We start from the raw sequence: 22094 nt of genomic DNA, 5'->3' as shown, positions 1-22094 counted from the left end.
ACCTGATCTGTGTTCTTTGTGTACTGTAATATATAATCTCTGTATGTTGTTTTGCATTCAAATGTCAAATAATGTGTTAGCATGCTAGCTAAAATATAGAGCAATAAATACATCGATCAGCCGTAACATTAAAACCGCCTGCCATTGTGTAGGTCCCCCCTTTAGAGTCTCGGACTTGTAACCCGAAGGTGAACCTGAAGGTTGTGGGTTCGAGTCTCAGGTCCGGCAGGGATTGTAGGTAGGGGGAGTGAATGACCAGCGCTCTCTCCCGCCCTCAATACCACAACTGAGGTGAGACCCTTGAGCAAGGCACTGAACCCCCAACTGCTCCCGAGGCGCTGCGGCAAAAAAGGCTGCCCACTGCTCCGGGTGTGTGTTCACGGTTTGTGTGCACTTGGATGGGTTAAATGCAGAGCACAAATTCCGAGTATGGGTCACGATACTTGGCTACACTTCACTTCACTTAATACATTAACAGCAAATCCTTGAAGTCCTGTAAGTTGCGAGGTGGGGCCTCCGTGGATTGGACTCCAGAACATCCTTCTGATGCTCGATCAGATTGAGATCTGGGGAAATTGGAGGCCAACTATTAGTCATGTTCCTTAAACGATACCTGAACAATTTTTTGCAGTGTGACAGGGTGCATTATCCTGCTGAAAGAGGCCACTGCCATTAGGGAATACCGTTGCCATGAAGGGGTGTACTTGGTCTGCAACAATGTTTAGGTAGATGGTACGTGTCAAAGTATCATCCACATGAATGCCAGGACTCAAGGTTTCCCAGTAGAACATTGCCCAGAGCATCACACTGCCTCGGCCGGTTTGCCTTCTTCCCATAGTGCATCCTGGTGCCATCTCTTTCCCAGGTAAGCGACGCACATGGCACATGTACCCAGCCATCCACATGATGTAAAAGAAAATGTGATTCATCAGACCACCCCACCTTCTTCCATTGCTACATGGTCCGGGTCTGATGCTCACCTGTCCATTGTAGGTGCTTTTGGCAGTGGACAGGGGGTCAGCATGGGCACTCTGACCAGTCTGAATATGCCGTACTTCATCGTCACACATCCTTTTCATAATGTAACATATAAAAACTCCTTTACTCTTTCACTTTCATCTTTGTTTACACTGTGACACACTCTCACCCTTTCTCCCTTTGTCTAGCTGCCAGCTCTTGTCTCTTGTCACTCTGTTGTCAGATTTCTTTTGTGCCTAAAGTTGGGACATGATGACATTTGGCAAATCTGAGCTGCCTTCTGACTGGCACACAGATTTCCCACCAAATCTGTTCTGAAACTTCTGACAATGCTCTGACAACCCTGACTGTCAGTTGTTATTACAGGATTATCATGGCAGTTTTTGTCCTCCAACACTATACTCTTTTTATTTTAAGCAAGAAAATATATTAATTTATGCAAAGATAGAATGATCAATGATCCCTAAAATGGATGCTCTGCTTTTTTTCATTAAAATACACCAGCCCCAGCAACATTTTCTAAAGGTTGTGACACAGTACTTACCTCTAATGCCCCTAGTAGAGTGTGCAGTGAGGCAGTGAGTATGTATGTAGTGACAAGATGGAAGTGATCAGTGGTGACCAAAGTAGCATGTCAGTATTCTGGAGTCAGCGCTGCAGCACCATAAATTTCCACGGCAAGCCACAGTAGTTGCTGGTTTAGGCCTCACTTGGTTCAGGTCTTTTTTTGTTATTATATGTTTATTATACGTACAGATATCATTTTATATACAAAAACAATGCCTGCTGTTATTTGAAATATCATTTGCAGCAAGTCAACCTCTTATCAGAGTGAATAGGAATGTGACCCGCAAGATATTGCAACTTTTCTGGGGCCATTCGTTTTCATAGTATGTGATTTATGATGGTAAACAAAGGAGGCGTAGGAAGGCAAACCTTTAAATGAATGTCACAGTGGCAAACAGGGAGGAGTGTGCCATGTCGTTGTAATGTACACTCATGGAGCACTTTATTAGGAACACCTGTACACCTACTCATTCCTGCAATTGTCTAAACAGCTAGTCATGTGGCAGCAGTGCATTGCATCAAATCATGCAGATACAGGCCAGCAGCTTTGGGTAATGTTCACACTAACCATCAGAATGGGAAAAATATGTGATCTCAGTGATTTTGATTGTGCCAGGAGTGTTGGTGCCAGACAGGCTGGTTTGAGTATTTCTATAACTGCTGATCTCCTGGGATTTTCAAAACACATCCAGTAAGCGGCAGTTCTGCGGAGAAAGGCCAGACTAGTTCAAGCTGACAAAAAGGCTACAGTAAGTCAAAAAACTACTCTGTACAACTGTGGTGAGCAGAAAAGCATCTCAGAATGCACAACACATTGAACCTTGAGGAGGATGGACTACAATAGCAGAAGACCACGTCGGGTTCCGCTTCTGTCAGACAAGAACAGAAAGCTGAGGCTGCAGTGGGCACAGGCTCACCAAAACTGGACAGATGAAGAATGGAGAAACGTAGCCTGGTCTGATGAATCTCGATTTCTGCTGAGGCTCACAGGTGACAGAGTCAAAATTTGGCACCAACAGCATGAATGATGCATTGTGTCAATAGTCTAGGCTGGTAGAAGTGGTGTAATGATGCGGGGAATGTTGTTTTGGCACACATTGGGCCTGTTAATACCAATCAATCATCGCTCGAATGCCACAGCCTATTTGAGTATTTTGCTGAGCATGTGCATTCCTTCACAATTTACCCATCTTCTAATAGTTACTTTCAGCATGACAGTGCACCATGTCACAAAGCAAAAGTCACCTCAACCACTGACACGATATTATTTTGATACTGGATAAATCACAGCACATCAGTGACAGTAACATGGTGTGTTTGAGGTGAGGTGCAGTGGTACCAGTGTATGAGGATCTTTTTCAACATATTTCTGCTGGCTATATCTAATGTACTGTATCTTCAAAAGATCTGTAGGCATTCAGCATAATATTTTTTTCCTAAAGAAAAAAGTATGTTTAAGTGCATGATGTATGTAAGGTTTAGCCTCTAAGTATTTCAGAAATTACCATCCACTGTCATTACCATGAACTGCTATCAATTAAAACTATACAGAACTTAGCCTGAAATTAGCCTCCAGAAATTAGCCTGTTCCTTTATATGGCCAATAAATGTATATTTCTATAATAATAATATAATGAAGCCTGACATTCATTTATGTTTATTGTCTATTCCTACTCGGTACATTCACTGTATAGGAGATGGGTAATTATTGCCTATTTTCTGGCTTGTCCATGGAGTTTGACAACAGTTTGGAGTATTCCCAGAGGTCTTAGCCATGTTCCTTCCCCTTTAATTTTTGTTGTTCCTTCATTAATCGCAGAGTTGGATTGCAGCTGCTTGTCCTTTGACAACCACGCCTCAAGCCAAACTATTAACCCGCAATCAGAAAGAAAATTCTAACCAAAACACAGTGGAATGCAGGTCATCTCAAATAATGATGAATGTTTTGATTTATATTCCAGGACTTTCTGCTGATTAATAAAGGCTGTATTGATTAATAGTGTACATCAGTGGATAAAATGCACCATATGTTTGGTTTTCAAGCCATCAATCACATTCTGAGTGATATATGGAAATTTCATATCATGTCTGCTATATGTTTTGCTGGGTAGTGGTAATGGTGTGGAATTTGCATGTGAGGAATGTTTACCCCTGAGCTGACTTTTATGTTAGTGGAAATTTGAGGAGAAAGAAAATTGAAGATGAACAGAAAGCGATTGTTCTGCAAGAGGAGGTTTTGCAAAATGAATTTGGAGGCTAATATTGAAAGCCACTGTCAAGAATGGATAAAACAGCATCACATCTTCCACTGAATTAACAATTTTACTATTGCAGAGCAAAGCTCCATTTTTGATAAAGATTGTAATAATTTTGTAATAAGCATCTGTGTAAAACATGGATAATATGGACAAAAATATGAATATTGAATGTTTAAGTGTTTTACTCCTCCCAGACAAGTCAATCACTATTGACACTATTTATTCTTGTTGTGTTTCATCTATAACTGCATTTTTATACACCTCAATGTTCTTTTCCCACATATCTCTTGTGTTACGCATCGCTTTGGAGCTTGCCCTTGTTTCCTCATTTGTATTCTGTGTTCTGACCCAGACACTGAACCTTGACCATAATTTGTAGTATAATCCAAATAAAGACACTCAGTAAATAGTGGCTTATGCACCAATCCCAGGCTTGCAGGTGTTATTGCGTTTCTTTTATTTGCTTTTAAATAGCCTCCATGCGTTACATAATATCAATTACTGTCATATTTTGAATTGAGTTCAAGGTAATGTTAAAAGAAAAATCCACCCTGAACAACTTAATCTTTATAATTAACAAGTGATCTCAAATGGTGTCCAAGATTTATTTTGTAGTGAAATTCTAGTTTTAATATTTTTTTAGCATGTTATTGACATGCTATTATCAGTTTGGTTATTTTCCTAGATTATCCAACAAAGTTCAACTACCCTCTGACAGTGGTGCCAGTGGAATTAGGTTTTGCTTCATCTCTACCGAAATATACCAGTGCAGCAGCGCTTTAGTCCTTTAGTCCAGCTCTCTCATCTCCTCATTTGTACACTTTCCTTAAACATTGGGTCCAACATTTGTTGTCTCCACTACTTCTATGTTGGATTTCTCATGAATTTTAATTTTCTCTAAACTCTAAGACATCTCCAAGCATCTGCATGTCCATCTCATAATAGGCTACCATCCTACATTTAGCTCATTTAGCTTTTTTCCTTTAAGCATTCCTCTCAGAACACACTGTTCCCAAACACCGCTTTTTATACAGAGCACTTCAGCGTGTTAAGGCTTGAACCAGTTCGAACAACTCAGTCTGTTCAAACAAAGAGCTTCATCATCAGAAAGACTATGTAAGTGAGAGAGGGTGAGGGAGTGACTTAGGGATGTTGGATTTGCACTGTGTAAAGAGAGATCCATCAAAGTTGTGTTTGTTCTCCTTTTAGAAAGTGCAAGAAATTTCCTCTGTGGTGACAAGCCTCATAAAGTCCATTTTCAACAGGTGCTGTCTGACAGCTTCTTGGAAAACAGAGTAACACTTGTGTGTTTTTTGTCCAGAGATGTTATGCAAGATTGGTTATTTTGACCACAGTGAGAACTGTTTGTGTGTGTGTGTGTGTGCGTGTGCATGTATATGTGTGTATGTGTGCCTCGCATCTGCCAGAAGTTCAGGACCATTTGTTATACCATTGATTTTTACATTTCCCAGACCTATAAATCCTCAAGCATTCTATAGCATTTATCTCTAATTTGCTCATTCTGAAATTAATTGCCCTGAAACCCTTGTGCTGCGATGAAAGTGTAAATTATTACCCATTATGTTAAACACAGATAATCTGTAGTTATTGCCATTAGTTCAGGGGTTGATGGCAGATTAAAGAGCTGGCAATCGTCTTCATGTCCACTCTCGTGAACATGAACTTGAGTGTGTTTTTCTGTGTCTGTTTATACATTTTTGACTAAGAACATGTCAGTGATTTTTGGTTTTGTATGTTCTTATATGGTGGGCACAGCTATGTGTGTACACAGAGATAAACTATATGGCCATCACACGCATATGTGCTTTTTGAACATCCCATTTACTTACATCCTATTTACACCCCATTTAGTCTCCCTTTGCTTTTATAATGACCTCCACTCTTCTGGGAAGGCTTTCCGCTAGATTTTGGAGCGTGGCTGTGGGGATTTAACCATTCTGCCACAATAGCTGTTTTTTTTTATTTTATTTTTTACTTTTTACAGTATTTTAGAGTTTTACAAGGGGGGCAGTGGCTTAGTGGTTGGCACGGTTGCCTCGCACCTGCAGGGTTGGGGGTTTGATTCTGCCCTGTGTGCGGGGGTTTCTTCTGAGCACTTCGGTTTCCTCCCCATTCCAAAGACATGTGTTGTAGGCTGATTGGCATCTCTAAATTGTCTGTAGTGAGTGAATTATTGTGTATGTGATTATGCCCTGTGATGGGTTGGCGCCCCTTCCAGAGTGTCCCCACCTTGTGCCCCAACTTCCCTGGGATAGGCTCCAGGCTCCCTGCGACCCTGTATAGGATAAGCGGTACAGAAAATGGATGGATGGATGGATGGATAGGGTTTTACAAATTACGCTGTTTAGTTGTTTATATACAGTACTGGGCAAAAGTCTTAGGCATCCTATTTTTTTAGTACAAACTTTGTTATAGATTTTTATTTTATGACTTCTACATTATTGATTCAGTACACAAACATTCCAAACATTAGTTTTCCGGCACAAAATTAAATGTTACAGAAAAATGTTTGTATGTCAGTAAAGAAAGCAGAATATTACATAAGAGACACTTTTCAGATAAAAAAACATAATGAAGGCTGCTGGGTTTTGCTGCAAAAATAAGAAGCGAGTGTGACAGTCAAAGTCTCCAGAAGAACTGTGGCTGCTTCTGCAAGATGCTCAGTAACACTTACAGCTCATTTCCTTATAAAACTGCACTAATTGTACCTAAGACTACTCTTTTCTTTTTTATAAGCGAAGGATCGTCACACCAAATACTGACTTTATTTCATTTATTACTGTTTACTGCTCTTTATAGTATTTTTTTATGCATTTAATTTCATTATTTTTGAAGGCATCTTTGCTGTGCAGAATTTATTTGTATGTGCCTAAGACTTTTGCACAGTACTGTAATATCGAGAAGTTATTACTGTATATGTGTATTGGAATACACACATTACCTAAGACACTTTTTTTAAGTAAAAGACTGCTTTATGTTAACAATAATACAGACCCTACCGGTTGTGTCCACATCTAGACACACACAGACCCACAAACCATCAGAAAATGTGCTTTGTATATTGTGTACAGGGCTAAAATATGTGACAAATCTCACACAGTTCTTAGAGCTTTTTACTTTTTATTTTAATGTAAAGTAACAGAAATTTGGCTTCATCACTGTACATGTAGAAAATTTGCTCATTAAACTGTTGCAAAAATTGCTCTCACAAAATTACAGCTAAAATCTTTAGTTAATTACAACAGCTAACATCTTGCCCCAGTACAACTTAATGTGATATACTGAATATATATTGCCCAGTCTTAAGAAATACCAGTGGTGCAATTAAAAAAAAAAAAAGAAAAGATAATTAAATGACAAAACTACTCAAAAACAGTCAAAATTTAAACAAAATGCAAATATTGGAGACATGAAGATGATGGGTAGCATGAAACTGTCCAGTAGTGTCCATTTCTCTCAATCCAGCCTCTGAGTGAGAGAGATAGAGCAGAAGAGTGAGAGACTTGAGTTTCGAAAGAACATTAATAGAATTTATAGAAACCTGTATTAATGAAAGAAAACTGTGTGTAAACATTGTACTTACAATGATCAGCAACATGATAAGCTTTTCACTAAGTGATTAACTGAATAACTGATAATTAAATAAAACTGCTTCTCACCAAATAATTTATAAGATTGAGATGGATAAAGAAACAAGGATCCCAATTTTAGGCAGATGCCTTCTTTTCTACCCATAAACCATTTGGGCAATAAATACTGTTATTCAAGATATTTTGGATGGTTAATTAGTGGTTAAAAAAAAAGCTGTATTTGAGGAAAACGTGATAGTTCTGTTAGAAAACCATGATTTATACGTAATTTAACAGATGTTCTGTTGTATTAATACTGTTGAAATTCTATTATAAATCTACAGCAAAGTTTTACAGTGTACTATACATAATTCTGCACTTATGGCTAAACATTCTTGACTATTGTCCAGGCCCACACACAATAAGCTCTGTGCTGTAATTATAGTGATTTCCTGTTGCTATTAGCATCACAGTTTTCCATTTGTTAAGTGAGAGTGCAGAGTGCTAATCTCACAATGGAGAACAGCTATTACTTAAAGCATTGAAAAAATTGGGCCAGAACTGTTGAGGCAGCAGGAAGAATCTCACAGTTTCCATCCTGCTTCACAAGACGATATTAAGTTTCATGTTTGTTCAAGATTATTTTTACCTATTTATTTATATATATATATATTTTTTTTTACCTATTTGAACATTTCTTAGAAACAGGTCTTCTTAGAAAGTGTTTTTTTTTTTTCAAATGTACTGAGGTTGTTTTTCATCTGTGAAATGGAGTGTACAGTACATATACACACAGACACACACAGAGCTCATGTAATCCATCAAAATCACAATCTGCCACACAACGCCCCAGCTTGTTGGGTCTGGGTGGTTTATCTGGGAATCGAGTCTTTTCTGTTGTACTGTGCAGGGACGCCAGTATCTCTCCATTTCTAATTGGAGGCAGGAAATGTTTATTCACGTTTGATCCGGCGGGCCTTTGCTGCGTCTCTGGGAACACTTTAAACAAACTATTTCAGCATCCTGTTTAAATTCGCTTTCAGGGAGAGGGAGGACAAGGCGAGGCAGACTACTGCACTCTTATGTAACATAGGGTTCTCCGTTCCAGTCCTGTGACCCCACTCTCCTGTTTTTCTTTCTCCCAACACACCTGTCCCAGCTCATGATGGGTTTTGTCATGAGCTGATGAGCAAATCTAACAGCAGTGGGTCCATAGGTATAGAGAACGTTGATTTGTTCACTCTGCTTGGAAGAGATTGGAAAAGAGGCTCTGATTGCTTTAGCAAGATTGATCTTGAAAGTTTCGAAATAATCGCGCAGTGGGTAGCGTTGCCTCACAGCTCACAGCTCAAGGGTCCTGGGTTTGATTCTGAGCTTGGGTAACAGCCTTTGTGGAGTTTAGCATGTTCTCCCCATGTTTATGTGGGTGTTCTCCAGGTTTCGTCCCACTATCCAAATACATCCAGGAAGGCAGATGGACTATACTAAATTGTCCCTAGGTGTGAATGAGTGTGTGAATGGTGCCCTGGTATCCCACCTTGTACCCAGTTCCCTCCAGGATAGGCTCTTAACCAGGATAAATTGGTATTGAAGATGAATGAATGAGTGACCATGAAATGGAGTTATGCAAGAAAGGCAGAATGTTCAAGGGACTATTGTGCAAAGCACACAACACTACATAATGTGTTAAAGGCCTATTCAGACCTGAGCAATCCTCTTTAAAAACATTACCAATTAAAATCCTGTGTACATTTGCTAGTCACTAGTTTACTTCATAACAGACAGCTTTTTGTGGATGCTTTTAGGAGGAGCATAGTGGCTTGGTGGTTAGCACTGTTGCCTTGCACTTCCGGGGTTAGGGGTTTGACTCATGCCTCTGCCCTGTGTGCGGGGAGCTTCCATGTTCTCCCCATGCTTCAGGGGTTTCCTCCCCAGGCCCAAGACATGCATTGTAGGGTGATTGTTATTACCAAATTGTCTGTAGTGTGTGAATAGGTGTGCAATTGTGCCTTGTGAAGTGAAGTGACTTGTGGCCAAGTATGGTGACTCATACTTGGAATTTGTGCTCTGCATTTAACCCATCCAAGTGCACACACACACCCGAAGCAGAAGGCAGCCTTTTGTGCTGTGGCACCTGGGGAGCAGTTGGGGGTTCGGTGCCTTGCTCAAGGGTCTCACCTCAGTCGTGGTATTGAGGGTGGGAGAGAGCGCTGGTCATTCACTCCCCCCACCTACAATCCCTGCTGGACCTGAGACTCAAACCCACAACCTTCAGGTTAACCTTCGGGTTACAAGTCCGAGACTCTAACCAATAGGCCACAAAGACATTGGTGCTAGATATCACAGAACACCTTCAGAGGTCTTGTGGAGTCCATGCCTCAACGAGTGAGAGCTGTTTTGGCGGCAAAAGGGGGACCTACACAATATTAGGCAGGTGGTTTTAATGTTATGGCTGTGATGGGCTGGCACCCTGTCCAGGGTGCCCCCTGCCCTATGCCCCAAGTCCTCAGGTTACACTGCAACCCTATGTAGGATAAGGGGTACAGAGAATGGATGCATGGATGGGTGTTTCAGGTCATAGAAGAAATTTAATTATACATATATACATCATCATCTTCAAATAGATATTTGTCTTAATGACCTCCTTTAGATGATTTTGGTTGACAATTTTCATCAAAACATAATCAAATAATTGGTTTTCTCATGCTTTAAACTAATTTGGTCATGAGACTGGACTCCTTTTCCTCTGATTGGGCATTTCATTGAACCATTTACATATGCCTGATGGGGGAAACCCATTTAGACATCATTGGAAGTAAATACAGAACAAAAAAACATTTTATTGAATAGGAACATGAATAAATGTTTGTCACCATAGAGCATGAAGTGGATCAGTTGCAGATTAGCTGAACCTCTGTGCCAAAGTTCACATCTGTGGAGATTTATCTTGATTACGCAGCAGGAGATCATCTCAGCATATTATGAAATGCCAAGCTGATCTTAAGATAATCTTTCTTCACCACAGTTGAGCCATATTACAATGGATATAAAAAGACTACACACCCCTGTTAAAATGGTTGGTTTTTGTGAAGTAAAATAATGACACCATGATAAATCATGTCAGATCTTTTCTCCCCTTTAATGTGCAATTGCAAAGTATTCAACTAAAGTGAAAAACAACCAGAAATATTTAAAAAATAAAAAAAAATAAAAAAACTTGAATGGACAATGATCTTGCTGCCTAAGTCTGCACACGCCTCAACTAATACTTTGTTGAAGCATCTTTTCATTTTATTATACCACTCAGTCTTTTTGAGTAAGACTCTATCAGCGTGGCACATCTTGACTTGCCAATATTTATCAACTCTTTCTTGCAAAAACATTCTAGAACCGTCAAATTGTGAGAGCATCTCATGTGCCCAGCCCACTTCAGGTCACCCCACAGGTCTGGGCTCTGGCTAAGTCATTCAAAAACATTGCTCTTCTTTTGGTTAAGCCATTCCATTGTTGAATTGGATGTATTCTTTGGGTCATTATTGTGCTGAAAGGTGAAATTCATTTTCATCTTCAGCTTACCAACAGACACCTGAAGATTTTGCACTAAAATTGACTGGTATTTGTAGCTATTCAAGACTCCCTCCACCTTGATAACCCCCGCAGTTCTGGCTGAAGAAAAGCAGCCCTAAAGCATGACGCTGCCACCACCATGCTTCACCGTGGGTATGGTGTTCTTTTGTTGATAGGCTTTTTTTTTGCACCAAACATACCTTTAGGAATCATGGAATTATGATACCTATTGGAATTGGTCTCATCAGACACATTTTGCCACATGGCTTGGGTTGATTTAGTTGAGTTTGGATGTTTTTTGTGAGAAAAGGCTTCTGTTTAGCCACCCTACCCCACAGCCCAGACATGTGAAGAATACGATAGATTGTTGTCACATGCAGAGAGTAATTATTACTTGTCAGATATTACTGCAGCTACTTTAATGTTGCTGTTGGTCTCTCGACAGCCTCCCTGGTAAGTTTTTGTCTTGTCCTTTTGTAAATTTTGGAGGGACGTCCTGTTCTTGGTAATGTCACTGTGGTGCTCCATTTTCTCCACTTGTTGATGATGTTCCATCGTACATGTAATGATTTGGAAATTTTTTTAAAAGTACCCCTCTCCTGATCGATTCCTTTCGAGAATGAGACCCTGTACATGCTTTGTCAGCTGTTTGCGGACCATGGCTTCAGCAGTCAGATGAAACCAAGAAGATGTCAAGAAAATCCTACAAAACAGCTGGTCTTTATTTGGGGTTAATCAGAATAATTTCATTGATGACAGCTGTATGATAATTACTTTTGAACATGATATTAATTGTGATCAGTTTATTCTGAACACAGCCACATCCCCAATTATAAAAGAGTGTGCACACTTATGCAACCAGGTTATTGTAACTTTTTTATTTTTACTATTTTTCCTTAAAATGTTTCTGATTGTTCACTTAAATATTATACGTTGTAATTTCACACTGAGGGTGGTAAAAGTTCTGACATGATTTATCTTGGTTTAATATTTTGCATCACAAAAACTTGCCATTTTAACAGGGGTTTGTAGACTTTTTATAGCCGCTGTATATTGAAGGACATTACCAAATGTTACTGTGCCCTTATTGAAATCCGTAGTGAGGATCGACTTGGATGCTACCATCTGTCCATAGGGTCAAATTTATAATCCATTGCATGTCACTGTTAATAACTAGTGTATACTGATGTTGTCAAATACACTATTGGTCTCAGTCTTGCATCTACTTCTTTGTACATGTTTATGACTCTGACTAAGTGAGGGAAATTCTGAATGGTTCACCACCATGAGCCAAGCAATAGTTTTATGGGACATTAAACTGAAATATTTTTATACCACCTCCATAATGTTTGTGGTTACAGTTAATCAACTGAAGGTGCTGGGAATCGCTCTGTGATATAAATGAATTAAGAATTCTGAACATATGTTTGACGGCCAGATAAGGATAAATAATGATGTAACGCTGGAATATATACTATTTCATTAGTGGCACTTAAGCATACTAATGTAACGGGAATGCTGACTTTAAGCACAGGTCATGGCGCCATGGATAAGGAGTAATTATATTATGTGCTTAATTCTATAGATTATCCAGGAGGATCAGAAGTGTATTTTATTTCCTTGAAACCCCTGAATACCAGCTGTTAATGCAGTTCATCTGTTTCCTACCTTCTCTAAATTGTTTTAATAAAGTTTTTTTAGCATAGTCTCCCACTGTATGGGATATTCTTAGTACTAGTGCAACTGCTTTGTAGTAGTTGATCTGCTTTAAGGGAGGCTTTTCAGCCCTCACTTTTTGAGCAATTATCTTGCATCTTGTATTTGGTATGAATTTATAGTACCTTCTCCTATCTCTCCTCAGGATCGTCTGTTCTTTGTGATGGAATATGTGAACGGAGGGGACCTGATGTTCCAAATCCAGCGTTCACGTAAATTTGACGAAGCCCGCTCTCGTTTTTACGCTGCCGAGGTCACCTCTGCTCTCATGTTTCTCCACCGGAATGGGGTCATTTACAGGTAATGTGCCACATAAGCATCATGCACACAGTCTTGTACTGTACATTTACATCGTATCTGTACAATCCATAAGACATTTTCTTATATACGGAATTAGTGACCGCTGGTGTCAAAGTGCACGAGTACACATAACTTTTCTAAGCCAAAAAAAAAACCCCACTGTAACGTTATAAAGAGGTTATATTTCAGTATAAGTCAAATCTCAGTCGTAAAATGCAGCTTCGGACTGAAAGAATACTTGTAGCTCTCCAGTATTTTATTAATCTTACACTGACTGTTATGTAATCTTACCTAGCTGAGGTCCAGTGGGGTTCATGTCACATGAACAGGGTTGAAGTTTGTATTCAGTGGCCAGTCAGACTGGTGATAGGAGTGTTTGTTGGCCTTGTTTACCTCACATTGTTTACTTGGAGGAGCCCTGTCTGTCGGATGATTTATTCCTTCTAGGACAGTTTGTTTATCTACCAGTTTGTGTGTCATTAAGCAAACAAACAGTTTGTGCTTAGGGACATGAGGTTGAAATTCCTTTGGTCTGTTTTTGCAGTTTCTTCCTTCTTATTAAAGCTGAAGTATACTGGATGTGTCCTTATAGCATGACCATCCATATCTATCAGATTTTAGTGTACTTGTTTATAATATGGACTTAAAGTTCCCAAATACATCCTCCTTACAGTGGATATAAAAAGTCTACACACTCCTGTTAAATGGCAGGTTTTTGTGAAGTAAAAGAATGACACTAAGATAAATCATGTCAGATCTTTTCCCACCTTAAAGTGAAATTGCAACATATACAAATAAAGTGTAAAACAATCAGAAACTTTTTAACAATAATCTAGTTGCATAAATGTGCACACCCCTAAACTAATACTTTGTTGAAGCACCTTTTGATTTTATTACACCACTCAGTCTTTTTAGGTAAGAGTCAGTCAGTGTGGCACATCTTGACTTGGCAATATTTTCTCACACTTTCTTGCAAAAACATTCTACATCAAATTGTAAGGGCATCTCCTGTGCACAGCCCGCTTCAGGTCACCCCACTGATTTTTAGTTGGATTCAGATCTGGGCTCTGGCTAAGTCATTCAAAAACATTGAACTTCTTTTGGTTTAGCCATTCCTTGGTTGATTTGGATGCATGCTTTGAGTCATTGTTGTGAAATTCCTTTTCATCTTCAGCTTACTAGCAGATACTTGAAAGTTCCCTCCACCTTGATAAAAGCCCCAGATCTGGCTGAAGAAAAGCAGCACTAAAGCATGATGCTGCCACCACTATGCTTCAACTTGGGTATGGTGTACTTTTGGTAATGTGCTTTTTTTCGCCAGACATATCTTTTGGAATTATGGAATTATTATTTCTTTTGGAATTGGTCTCATTAGACCGTAACACATTTGCCACATGGTTTGGGGTGATTTAGTTGGGCTTCGATGTTTTTTTGTGAGAAAAGGCTTCTGTCTAGCCACCCTACCCCATAGCCCAGCTATTTGAAGAATACGAGAGATTGTTGTCACATGCAGAGAGTAATCAGTACTTGTCAGATATTCCTGCAGCTCCTTGAATGTTGCTGTAGGCCTCTTGTCAGGTTCCCTGGTAAGATTTTGTCTTGTTCTTTTGTAAATTTTGGAGGACGTCCTGTTCTTGGCATTGTCACTATGGTGCTCCATTTTCTCCACTTGTTGATGATGCCCTTCACAGTGTTCCATGGTACATGGCTTCAGCAGTCAGATGAAACCAAGAAGATTAAGAAAATCCTACAGAAACAGCTGGTCTTTATTTGGGGTTAATCAGAATAATTTCATTGATGACAGCTGTATGATAATTACTTTTGAACATGAGATTGAATGTGATTGGTTAATTCTGAACACAGCCACATCCCCAATTACAAAAGGGTGTGCAGACTTATGCAACAAATTTATTGTAACTTTTTTATTTTTCCTATTTTCCCCTAAAATGTTTCTGATTGTTTTTCCACTTAATTTTTATACATTGTATTTTCACATTGAGGGTGGAAAAAGTTCTGACATGATTTATCTTAGTTACATTTTTTTTGCTTCACAACAACCTGCCTTTTCCACAGGGCTGTGTAGACTTTTTATATCCATTGTATATTTCAAGGTATTTAAATGTTTATGCTCTTTAAACAACATCAGGCTTGTGCAAAAGGAATAAGTGTTTAACAATTGGCTGCAGTCCAATTAAGTGTAGAATAGATGACTAAAGCCTTAATTGCATTAGTTAGGGTATTTATATAATCAAGTGCACCAGATGGTTTTGCATAGTCATTTGCAAGTTCAAGCTCATCAGTATATTCTGTTCATTGATACACCACATCACTGATCAGTCTGTTAGGTCCTTATAAGTTTCCGTATAAGGCACAGGTCATGTCCCCGGCTCTAAAGTCTCAGAATGACCTGTGTATCCTCTGAGCTCTCCCACCCAGCTATTCTCTGCCTGCTCTTAACCCCCTTTTAGGGCCTGAACAGGAAGAATGTCATTTAGTACAGAATGTTGTATTGAATTAAAGGCAACACCTCCCTTACCCAGTTTTCCTGAAAGCAGAATTGCAGACAGGAAAGAGTAACAGGGTCATTATGAAACCATGGCACTTCAGATGTAGTGGTCAAAATGTGTTAATATTTGTAACTGTTGCTATTTTCGGTTTCACTTAAGTATTTAAGAATGATTTTAAATATTTGCATAATTGCATCAATTACTCTGCAGTTTCTGTAATTGCTCTCTCTGGCTGCTCTGAAAAAGGCTTGATTCTTTCTTCTTGCTGCCTTATTTACTTTCAAAGAGGACAGCAATGCTGATTTAGGACTATTGTGTAATATATAACTTGTGCTAGTCCTTGCACTCCATTGTATAATACTAAAGAAAAGTAGTGGAGTAATATTCGTGCTAGAAAATTAATAGGTCAAAATCTTACCTTAAGACGTACCTATAAAAGGTTGGCAGTACTTTCTTTTAAGTTCTGTTTTCACTCAGGTGCAGGTGCATTGCAAAAGATGCAAATTTTCCTTTTTTCCCTCAGTGGAAATGAATCCGCCTGCTCTGAGATGTATAGGGTGGTGCAGCAAGGGGTATGATATTCAAAATCTGCCAGCAAAATGGGACTTTTAAGCTCACTTTGATAAAAAATTGTACTTAATGAGACCATCCTTAGCAAAACATAGTGTTCGAATGGTATTTTTTTTAGTTTTCTGTATGTACACTACTCGTGCCTGCCCTTCTTCACCCAAATACAGCTACCTGAATGATTTTATCTGTAACAAGTAAGAAATTCATTCATTCATCTTCAGTAACTGCTTTATCCTGTTCAGGGTTGCATTTGATCCAGGAACACTTGGCATGAGGTGGGAATACACTCTGGATTGAACACCAGTCCATTGCATCCTAAAATGTAAATTTAAATCGAACTTTGGTATTGTGTAGTTTTATTTAAGCAGAGAAATGCGTGTACCTTAAAGAATTAACATGTTTAGATGAACTTTCAGTCACCATAAAACCATATGACTAAACCTTCTCACATTAAAATTAACCTTTGCCTTGTTTTTTAACTGATTAATATATACTTATTTTAGTTGATAAGTGGATACATATTATGGTGATTTTGAGAACATTGGGTCTCATTTTTCAATCTTTCAATAAAGTTGTGTGTAAATATTTGCGTAAACCAGACTGAACAAAATGATTCTGCAAAGCTTTACAAAAGTTGATTTTTCTCCATACTCACGTGTGTATGGTGCTGAATGTCAATCACCCATAAAGTGCAAAGCTTGTTCTCTCGACACAGCTAATTTACATAGTGAACCCCGCAAAACTCCATAAAAGGTAAAGTGCTCATAGGGCTGGAAACATGAAATTCCTATTAACTGGATTTTCTCAGAGGCAATTATTTAGACTCACATCTATGCCAATAAAAATATTATTTAGCAGCTAGACAGCACCAGGTCAATTAAGTGAGGTGAAATGAAAGGGGTTGGACATGACAATGGATGGTAAAAAAGATCTGCACTGTACCCAAGTGATCATGCACACCAATCACATTACACAGGGAAACTGCTATTTTAAAATTGCTGTTTTATGACAGTCTTGGCGACCATCGGAAATCATACTTGTCTCTAAATATCCAGTCCCTCATAACGCAGTGTCCCTTAAATCTTTCATCAGCCCATCCTCCTTTTATACAGAAGCATTATATATATATATATATATATATATATATATATATATATATATATATATATATATATATATATATATATATATATATATAATAAGTTATTCTTAATTGAATGACTGGTCTTATTTGTCTTCATTTATGGATTAGTGTTGGTTTGCTTTCTTTATTCATATTCAGTAATATTTAATGGCATTAATATAAAACAACTGGGTATCACATAACTTTCATTAAACACAGTAAACATGTGTGTGTAATTGAATACAGGGTTTTAGCTTGATGGTACTCTTAGTCACTGACCTAGTGAATTAGCATTAGGATGTGTTTTTGATAGACTGCTCAGCATTTCTGTAAGTCACACTGGATAAGAGCGTCTGCTAAATGCTGTAAATGTAAATAAATAATCATTTAAACTTGACAGCATAATCTGTATATAAAGTGCAGTAATCCGGGCAAATTGTATGATTTGAAGACGGTCAACTGATGTTTACATTAGTTTTCTTATGCGTAAATTTAGACACACTCAGGAGCATGAGTAGGAGACGAAAGCTTTTCCAAAATTATAAGATTTTTATGAATACCAAATTTCTAAAAACAATTTGCAATTATGCTTGTATCCAGCTTGATAAATGAGGCCCACTGGTTGTGTGATCTACATTCTGATTATGCACCAAAAACAGATATCTGATTTTTTTGTTTGTTTGTTTAGAATAGTGGTATTTGTAATTGTACATCAGCAGAGTGGATCAAGTCCCTACTCTGCATCCAGATGGATAAACCAAATTATAGTTCGGATGGTTGTTCTGGTTAATACAGTAAAATGGGTGTTTTTTTTGCTAGTAAATAACTATCCAATATATAAACATGCCATCTTGCACTTTTATAAATAATTACATTTAGTCCAAAAATTAACATTCATGAACAAAATGTTTTTCCAGACATATGATTTAAGTTTTATTCTATTTGCCATTTGGACTAGAGGGACACACCTCATGACCTTAATACCCTTTGTTTACAGAGGGTCGTTGACGTAGTGTTTGTTTGACCACTAAGTGGAAACTGGGCAGGATGTTATACAACCAGTATGAATAGCTTATTGTGCCTTATGAGAATAAAACACACACACCTACACACGCCTGTTTGCTGTAACATGGTTCTATCAGGGTTGATTCCCTTTCTGTGGGAATAAACGTGCCCTGCATAACCTCCTCAAGCCCAACAACAGGGCAATGCATACTGGGAAATTGGGCAATTAGAGGGCCTCTAATCAGCGTCAACTTCCCTAATCTCAGAGTCACTAGAGGGAAAAAAAATACCCCTCAACACTCATTGTTTTGGGAATAGAGACTTGGATTTCTCCCTACAGACTTATAGATCATTGGGAAAGACTAAGACAGTGTTCAGTTTTCAAGTGCTCATCCTTATGGACAAGCTGCATATGGAGAAAGCACCAGTGAGGACACCATGATAGCAATATGCATGTTAGTTGCTCTGAGAGCAGAATTTTGCTGGCAGGCTTTGCAGTTTTAGAGAGACATGTCTGAGCTCGCACATCTAGAGATTGGCGGTGACCTGGGTGCCAGTGTGTTCAGAGTATTTCAAGCAAGAGAGAGAACAAGAAAGAGAAAGGGCAGGCAAGGCCAAGGATAAACCTTTTCTTTTGATCCCACATCCTTCTCTATCCAGTGAATCATCTTTTGTGGTATTGTGACTTGCAAGGCTTGCTCTTGGCAGGACATCCTGCAAACACTGGTCATTAAGTTTACAGTGCTGTGACAGTGTTACAGTTGCTGCATTTAAAATGAAAAAGTTTTAAAAAATGTGATAAATAGAGAAAAAGTAGAGAAATTCTATTTTTATATTTAGAATCATTGCATTTGCTATGTTTCTGTGACTTGTCGTGTCTGCATCAGCACCTGGATCCACAAACTACATTTTCCATGATTCCAGTCAGTGAACTACAAACCTCATCACATGACTAGTAACAAGCAGCATATCAGCATTCAAAATCTACAGACACCTGTTCACAATAACACACACTTCCTTACTTAACCAGGACTCTCACAACATCTTTGTGAAGTTTCTCCTCAGCACTGTGTCACTGATGCTACTAACTGATGTTGCATTCCCGTGTTTCACTGTTCTAGTTTGGAGTTTGGTTTTGCCTAGTTTTAGTTTCTGTCTCTGTCTGTTTCAGCCTATTTGTAGATTCTCTGACCCTATGCCTGTTTCTGGGTCTTGACTATTGCTTTGACTGTTTAGTTTGTTTGTGTTGGTTTTGCTTATTAAACTCAACCTTGTGTTTGCATCCACACCTGAACATTTTCTAACAGTAAATTTTTAGAGTAGCTAGGGGCAGCAATCAAGCACCAGCGAGGCAAACCCAGTTTACATCATCAGAGAGATGGTTATCGCCATACATCTTATCATACATCTCTCTGACAGATGGGAGCATCCAGTAGATGCTCACTTCCCATATAGATTTCAAGCCACGCGTATACCACCAATGCGTATTAGACAATATACAAGTCATATCTTAGTTTTGTCGCTTGCTGTGAGCACCATGCCTGTAGATGTAGGTCAAAAATTCTGAGAGCTTCAGTTAACGTTCACATCAAACATCAGAATGAGGAAAAAATGTGACTGACCTACTGCCTTTGACAGTGGTGTGGTTGTTGGTGCCAGGTGGGCGGGTTTAAGTATTTGAGAAAGTGCTGATCTGAGTGATTTTCATGCGCAACAGTCTACAGAGTTTACACAGAATGGTGCAAAAAAACAAAAAAAAACAAAGGATATCCAGTGAGTGACAGTTCTGTAGGGAGAAATAGCTTGTTGTTGAGAGAGGTCAGTGGAAAACTAGTTTGACCAGACACTAGTCTGAGCTGACAGGATGGCTATGGTAACTCAAATAACTACTCTTTACAACCGTGCTCAGGAGAAAAGCATCTCAGGATGCACAACATGTCACATCTTGAGGTGAAATGGGCTACAACAGCAGAGGACCACTTCGGGTTCCATGTCTATCAGCCAAGAACAGGAATCTGAGGCTGCAATGGGCACAGGCTAGCTGAAACTGGACAGCTGAAGATATGAAAAAATGTTGCCTGGTCTTTTTCTAATCTTCACTGAGAGTCACTGGGAGTGTAACTAGTGGTTTTAATGAACCTTTCCAGCTGTACTTAGACTCTCTAGTGAACTAATATTATAAACCACAATCGCTACAACTGTCACAACATTTCAGCATGTGTCTAGATATGTCTAGAAAATGAGGAAGAAAGAAAGCATTATTTCTGCTGAGGTCAATGCTGTTTTGGAGAAGGGACTAGATTTAGCTATGTTAAAGGTTACTGTGTATGTAATGGAAAAAACACCCCTCAGGATTAATATGAAACACAGGAAATGATCTCTCTCTCTCTCTCTCTCTCTCTTGTGCCTATTTTTTCTTTCTCTCTTTTCTGTCTCAGTAGATTTTATTATTTATTGATCTTTCTTTCTTTCTTTCTTTCTTTCTTTCTACCAAACAGTACATTTGTTAGAAAGAAAGAAAAAAATCAATGTTTCCTGTCTTTTTCAGTTATTTAAAAATCTTTTCCAAATCACTGGTATAGATCTTCAACAAAGAAAATTGCATAGTGTAATATTGAAAAATTAATATCGTAGATGTTATCGAACCTGAAATCTGAGACGTCCAGTGATTGGACACGGGAGAGTGGAGTTGTGTTCTGGGGAGTGTAGTCAACAGTGGCCATGTTTGAAGGCCGCTGTTTGTGCAAGAAGCAAGAAAAGAAAGCAAGACACAAGCTTTCTTCACTGACACACATTTTGTAACAGGAGAAAATAAGGTTTCTGTATTACTAACAGCACTTCTAAATGAATCGATTAATATAAACCGTTTCCATGTAATGAGAGAATTGCTGAGTGGCGTGACCAGGAGGGATTGGAGTGGATTGATGACAGGACAAGGCAAGTTTTATTGAAAACAAAAGCAAGAGATAAGTTTCAGGATACAGCTTTACATGGCACTAAAACCTGAATGGCTTAAGTAGCATAAAGCAGTGTGTCATGTTTCCTACTGTGTGCATGTCCATCCAGCTCTGCTTTTTCATGTGCCAGTTCTCACATGGCTGTGTTTTCCAATACCCATATTCATTTCCTTATAGTCCCAGATATCAATCTGTCACATTTAGTGTATTTTTAGTGTAACCAAGATCTAACATCTGTAAGCAACACACACACACACTCAAACACACACTTTTAGTAGATTTTGTTTGTGAAAACACCTTTGACTAAATGGCTTGCTCTGATGTTGACATTCTTCTTGCAATGAACCATCAAACTTCAGCCCAGCTAGTTTCATTCCTCCTCATTTTTCTTTCATCAGAGGCACCTTATCACCTCTGCCTCGATCTCCACCCACTCCTCCCTCCACCCCCCGATCTTGCCTCGGTCAGCAAGTTCAGACAAACGCTCATACAAATTCACACACACACCCACACACACACATACATACACACATGTCGTTCCATGTCACTGCATGTCACTCCATCTCTGGAATCTTCCAGTTGAATCTCTTGTTCTTTTCCCATTGACAGAGATTAATTAAAAGTCACACAATGGGGTAATTATTCAGGGATTAATTAATTGAGTTATACTTGCAAATAATGAATGATTCTGTCAATTACTAGGTAAAATACTATTGAGAATGATCTAATGCTAGAAACAATCGAGGAGTAATGCCATCAAGATGGAGAATATTAAAGTAACGTGAAGGTGCAGTATATTAAGATGACCAATTTTGGTTAGATTTCTGTATTTAATTTCAATAAGCCGTGAAACAAAAGAGTGTTTCTTGTGATTTACGGGAGTTTTTTCCTATCATAGAAGACTGCAATCTTAAATAAATCTGTACTGATGAATCTTAAGACAGTAATGTTCTGTT

General features: G+C 38.7%; 1 protein-coding gene across 2 annotated transcripts in view; it reads left to right on the top strand.

Moving 5' to 3' along the window:
• prkceb (protein kinase C, epsilon b) overlaps nt 1–22094 on the top strand; it is an 88410-nt gene that overhangs the window by 60134 nt on the left and 6182 nt on the right. For both annotated transcript variants that reach the window (XM_026942151.3, XM_026942143.3), the window contains exon 11: nt 12822–12976. In XM_026942151.3, the coding sequence (XP_026797952.1) occupies nt 12822–12976 (155 nt within the window). The remainder of the gene's footprint in view (nt 1–12821; nt 12977–22094) is intronic.

Source organism: Pangasianodon hypophthalmus, chromosome 3, assembly GCF_027358585.1.
Source record: "Pangasianodon hypophthalmus isolate fPanHyp1 chromosome 3, fPanHyp1.pri, whole genome shotgun sequence".
Lineage (NCBI taxonomy): Eukaryota > Metazoa > Chordata > Actinopteri > Siluriformes > Pangasiidae > Pangasianodon > Pangasianodon hypophthalmus.
This window is presented reverse-complemented; position numbering and strand designations above follow the sequence as displayed.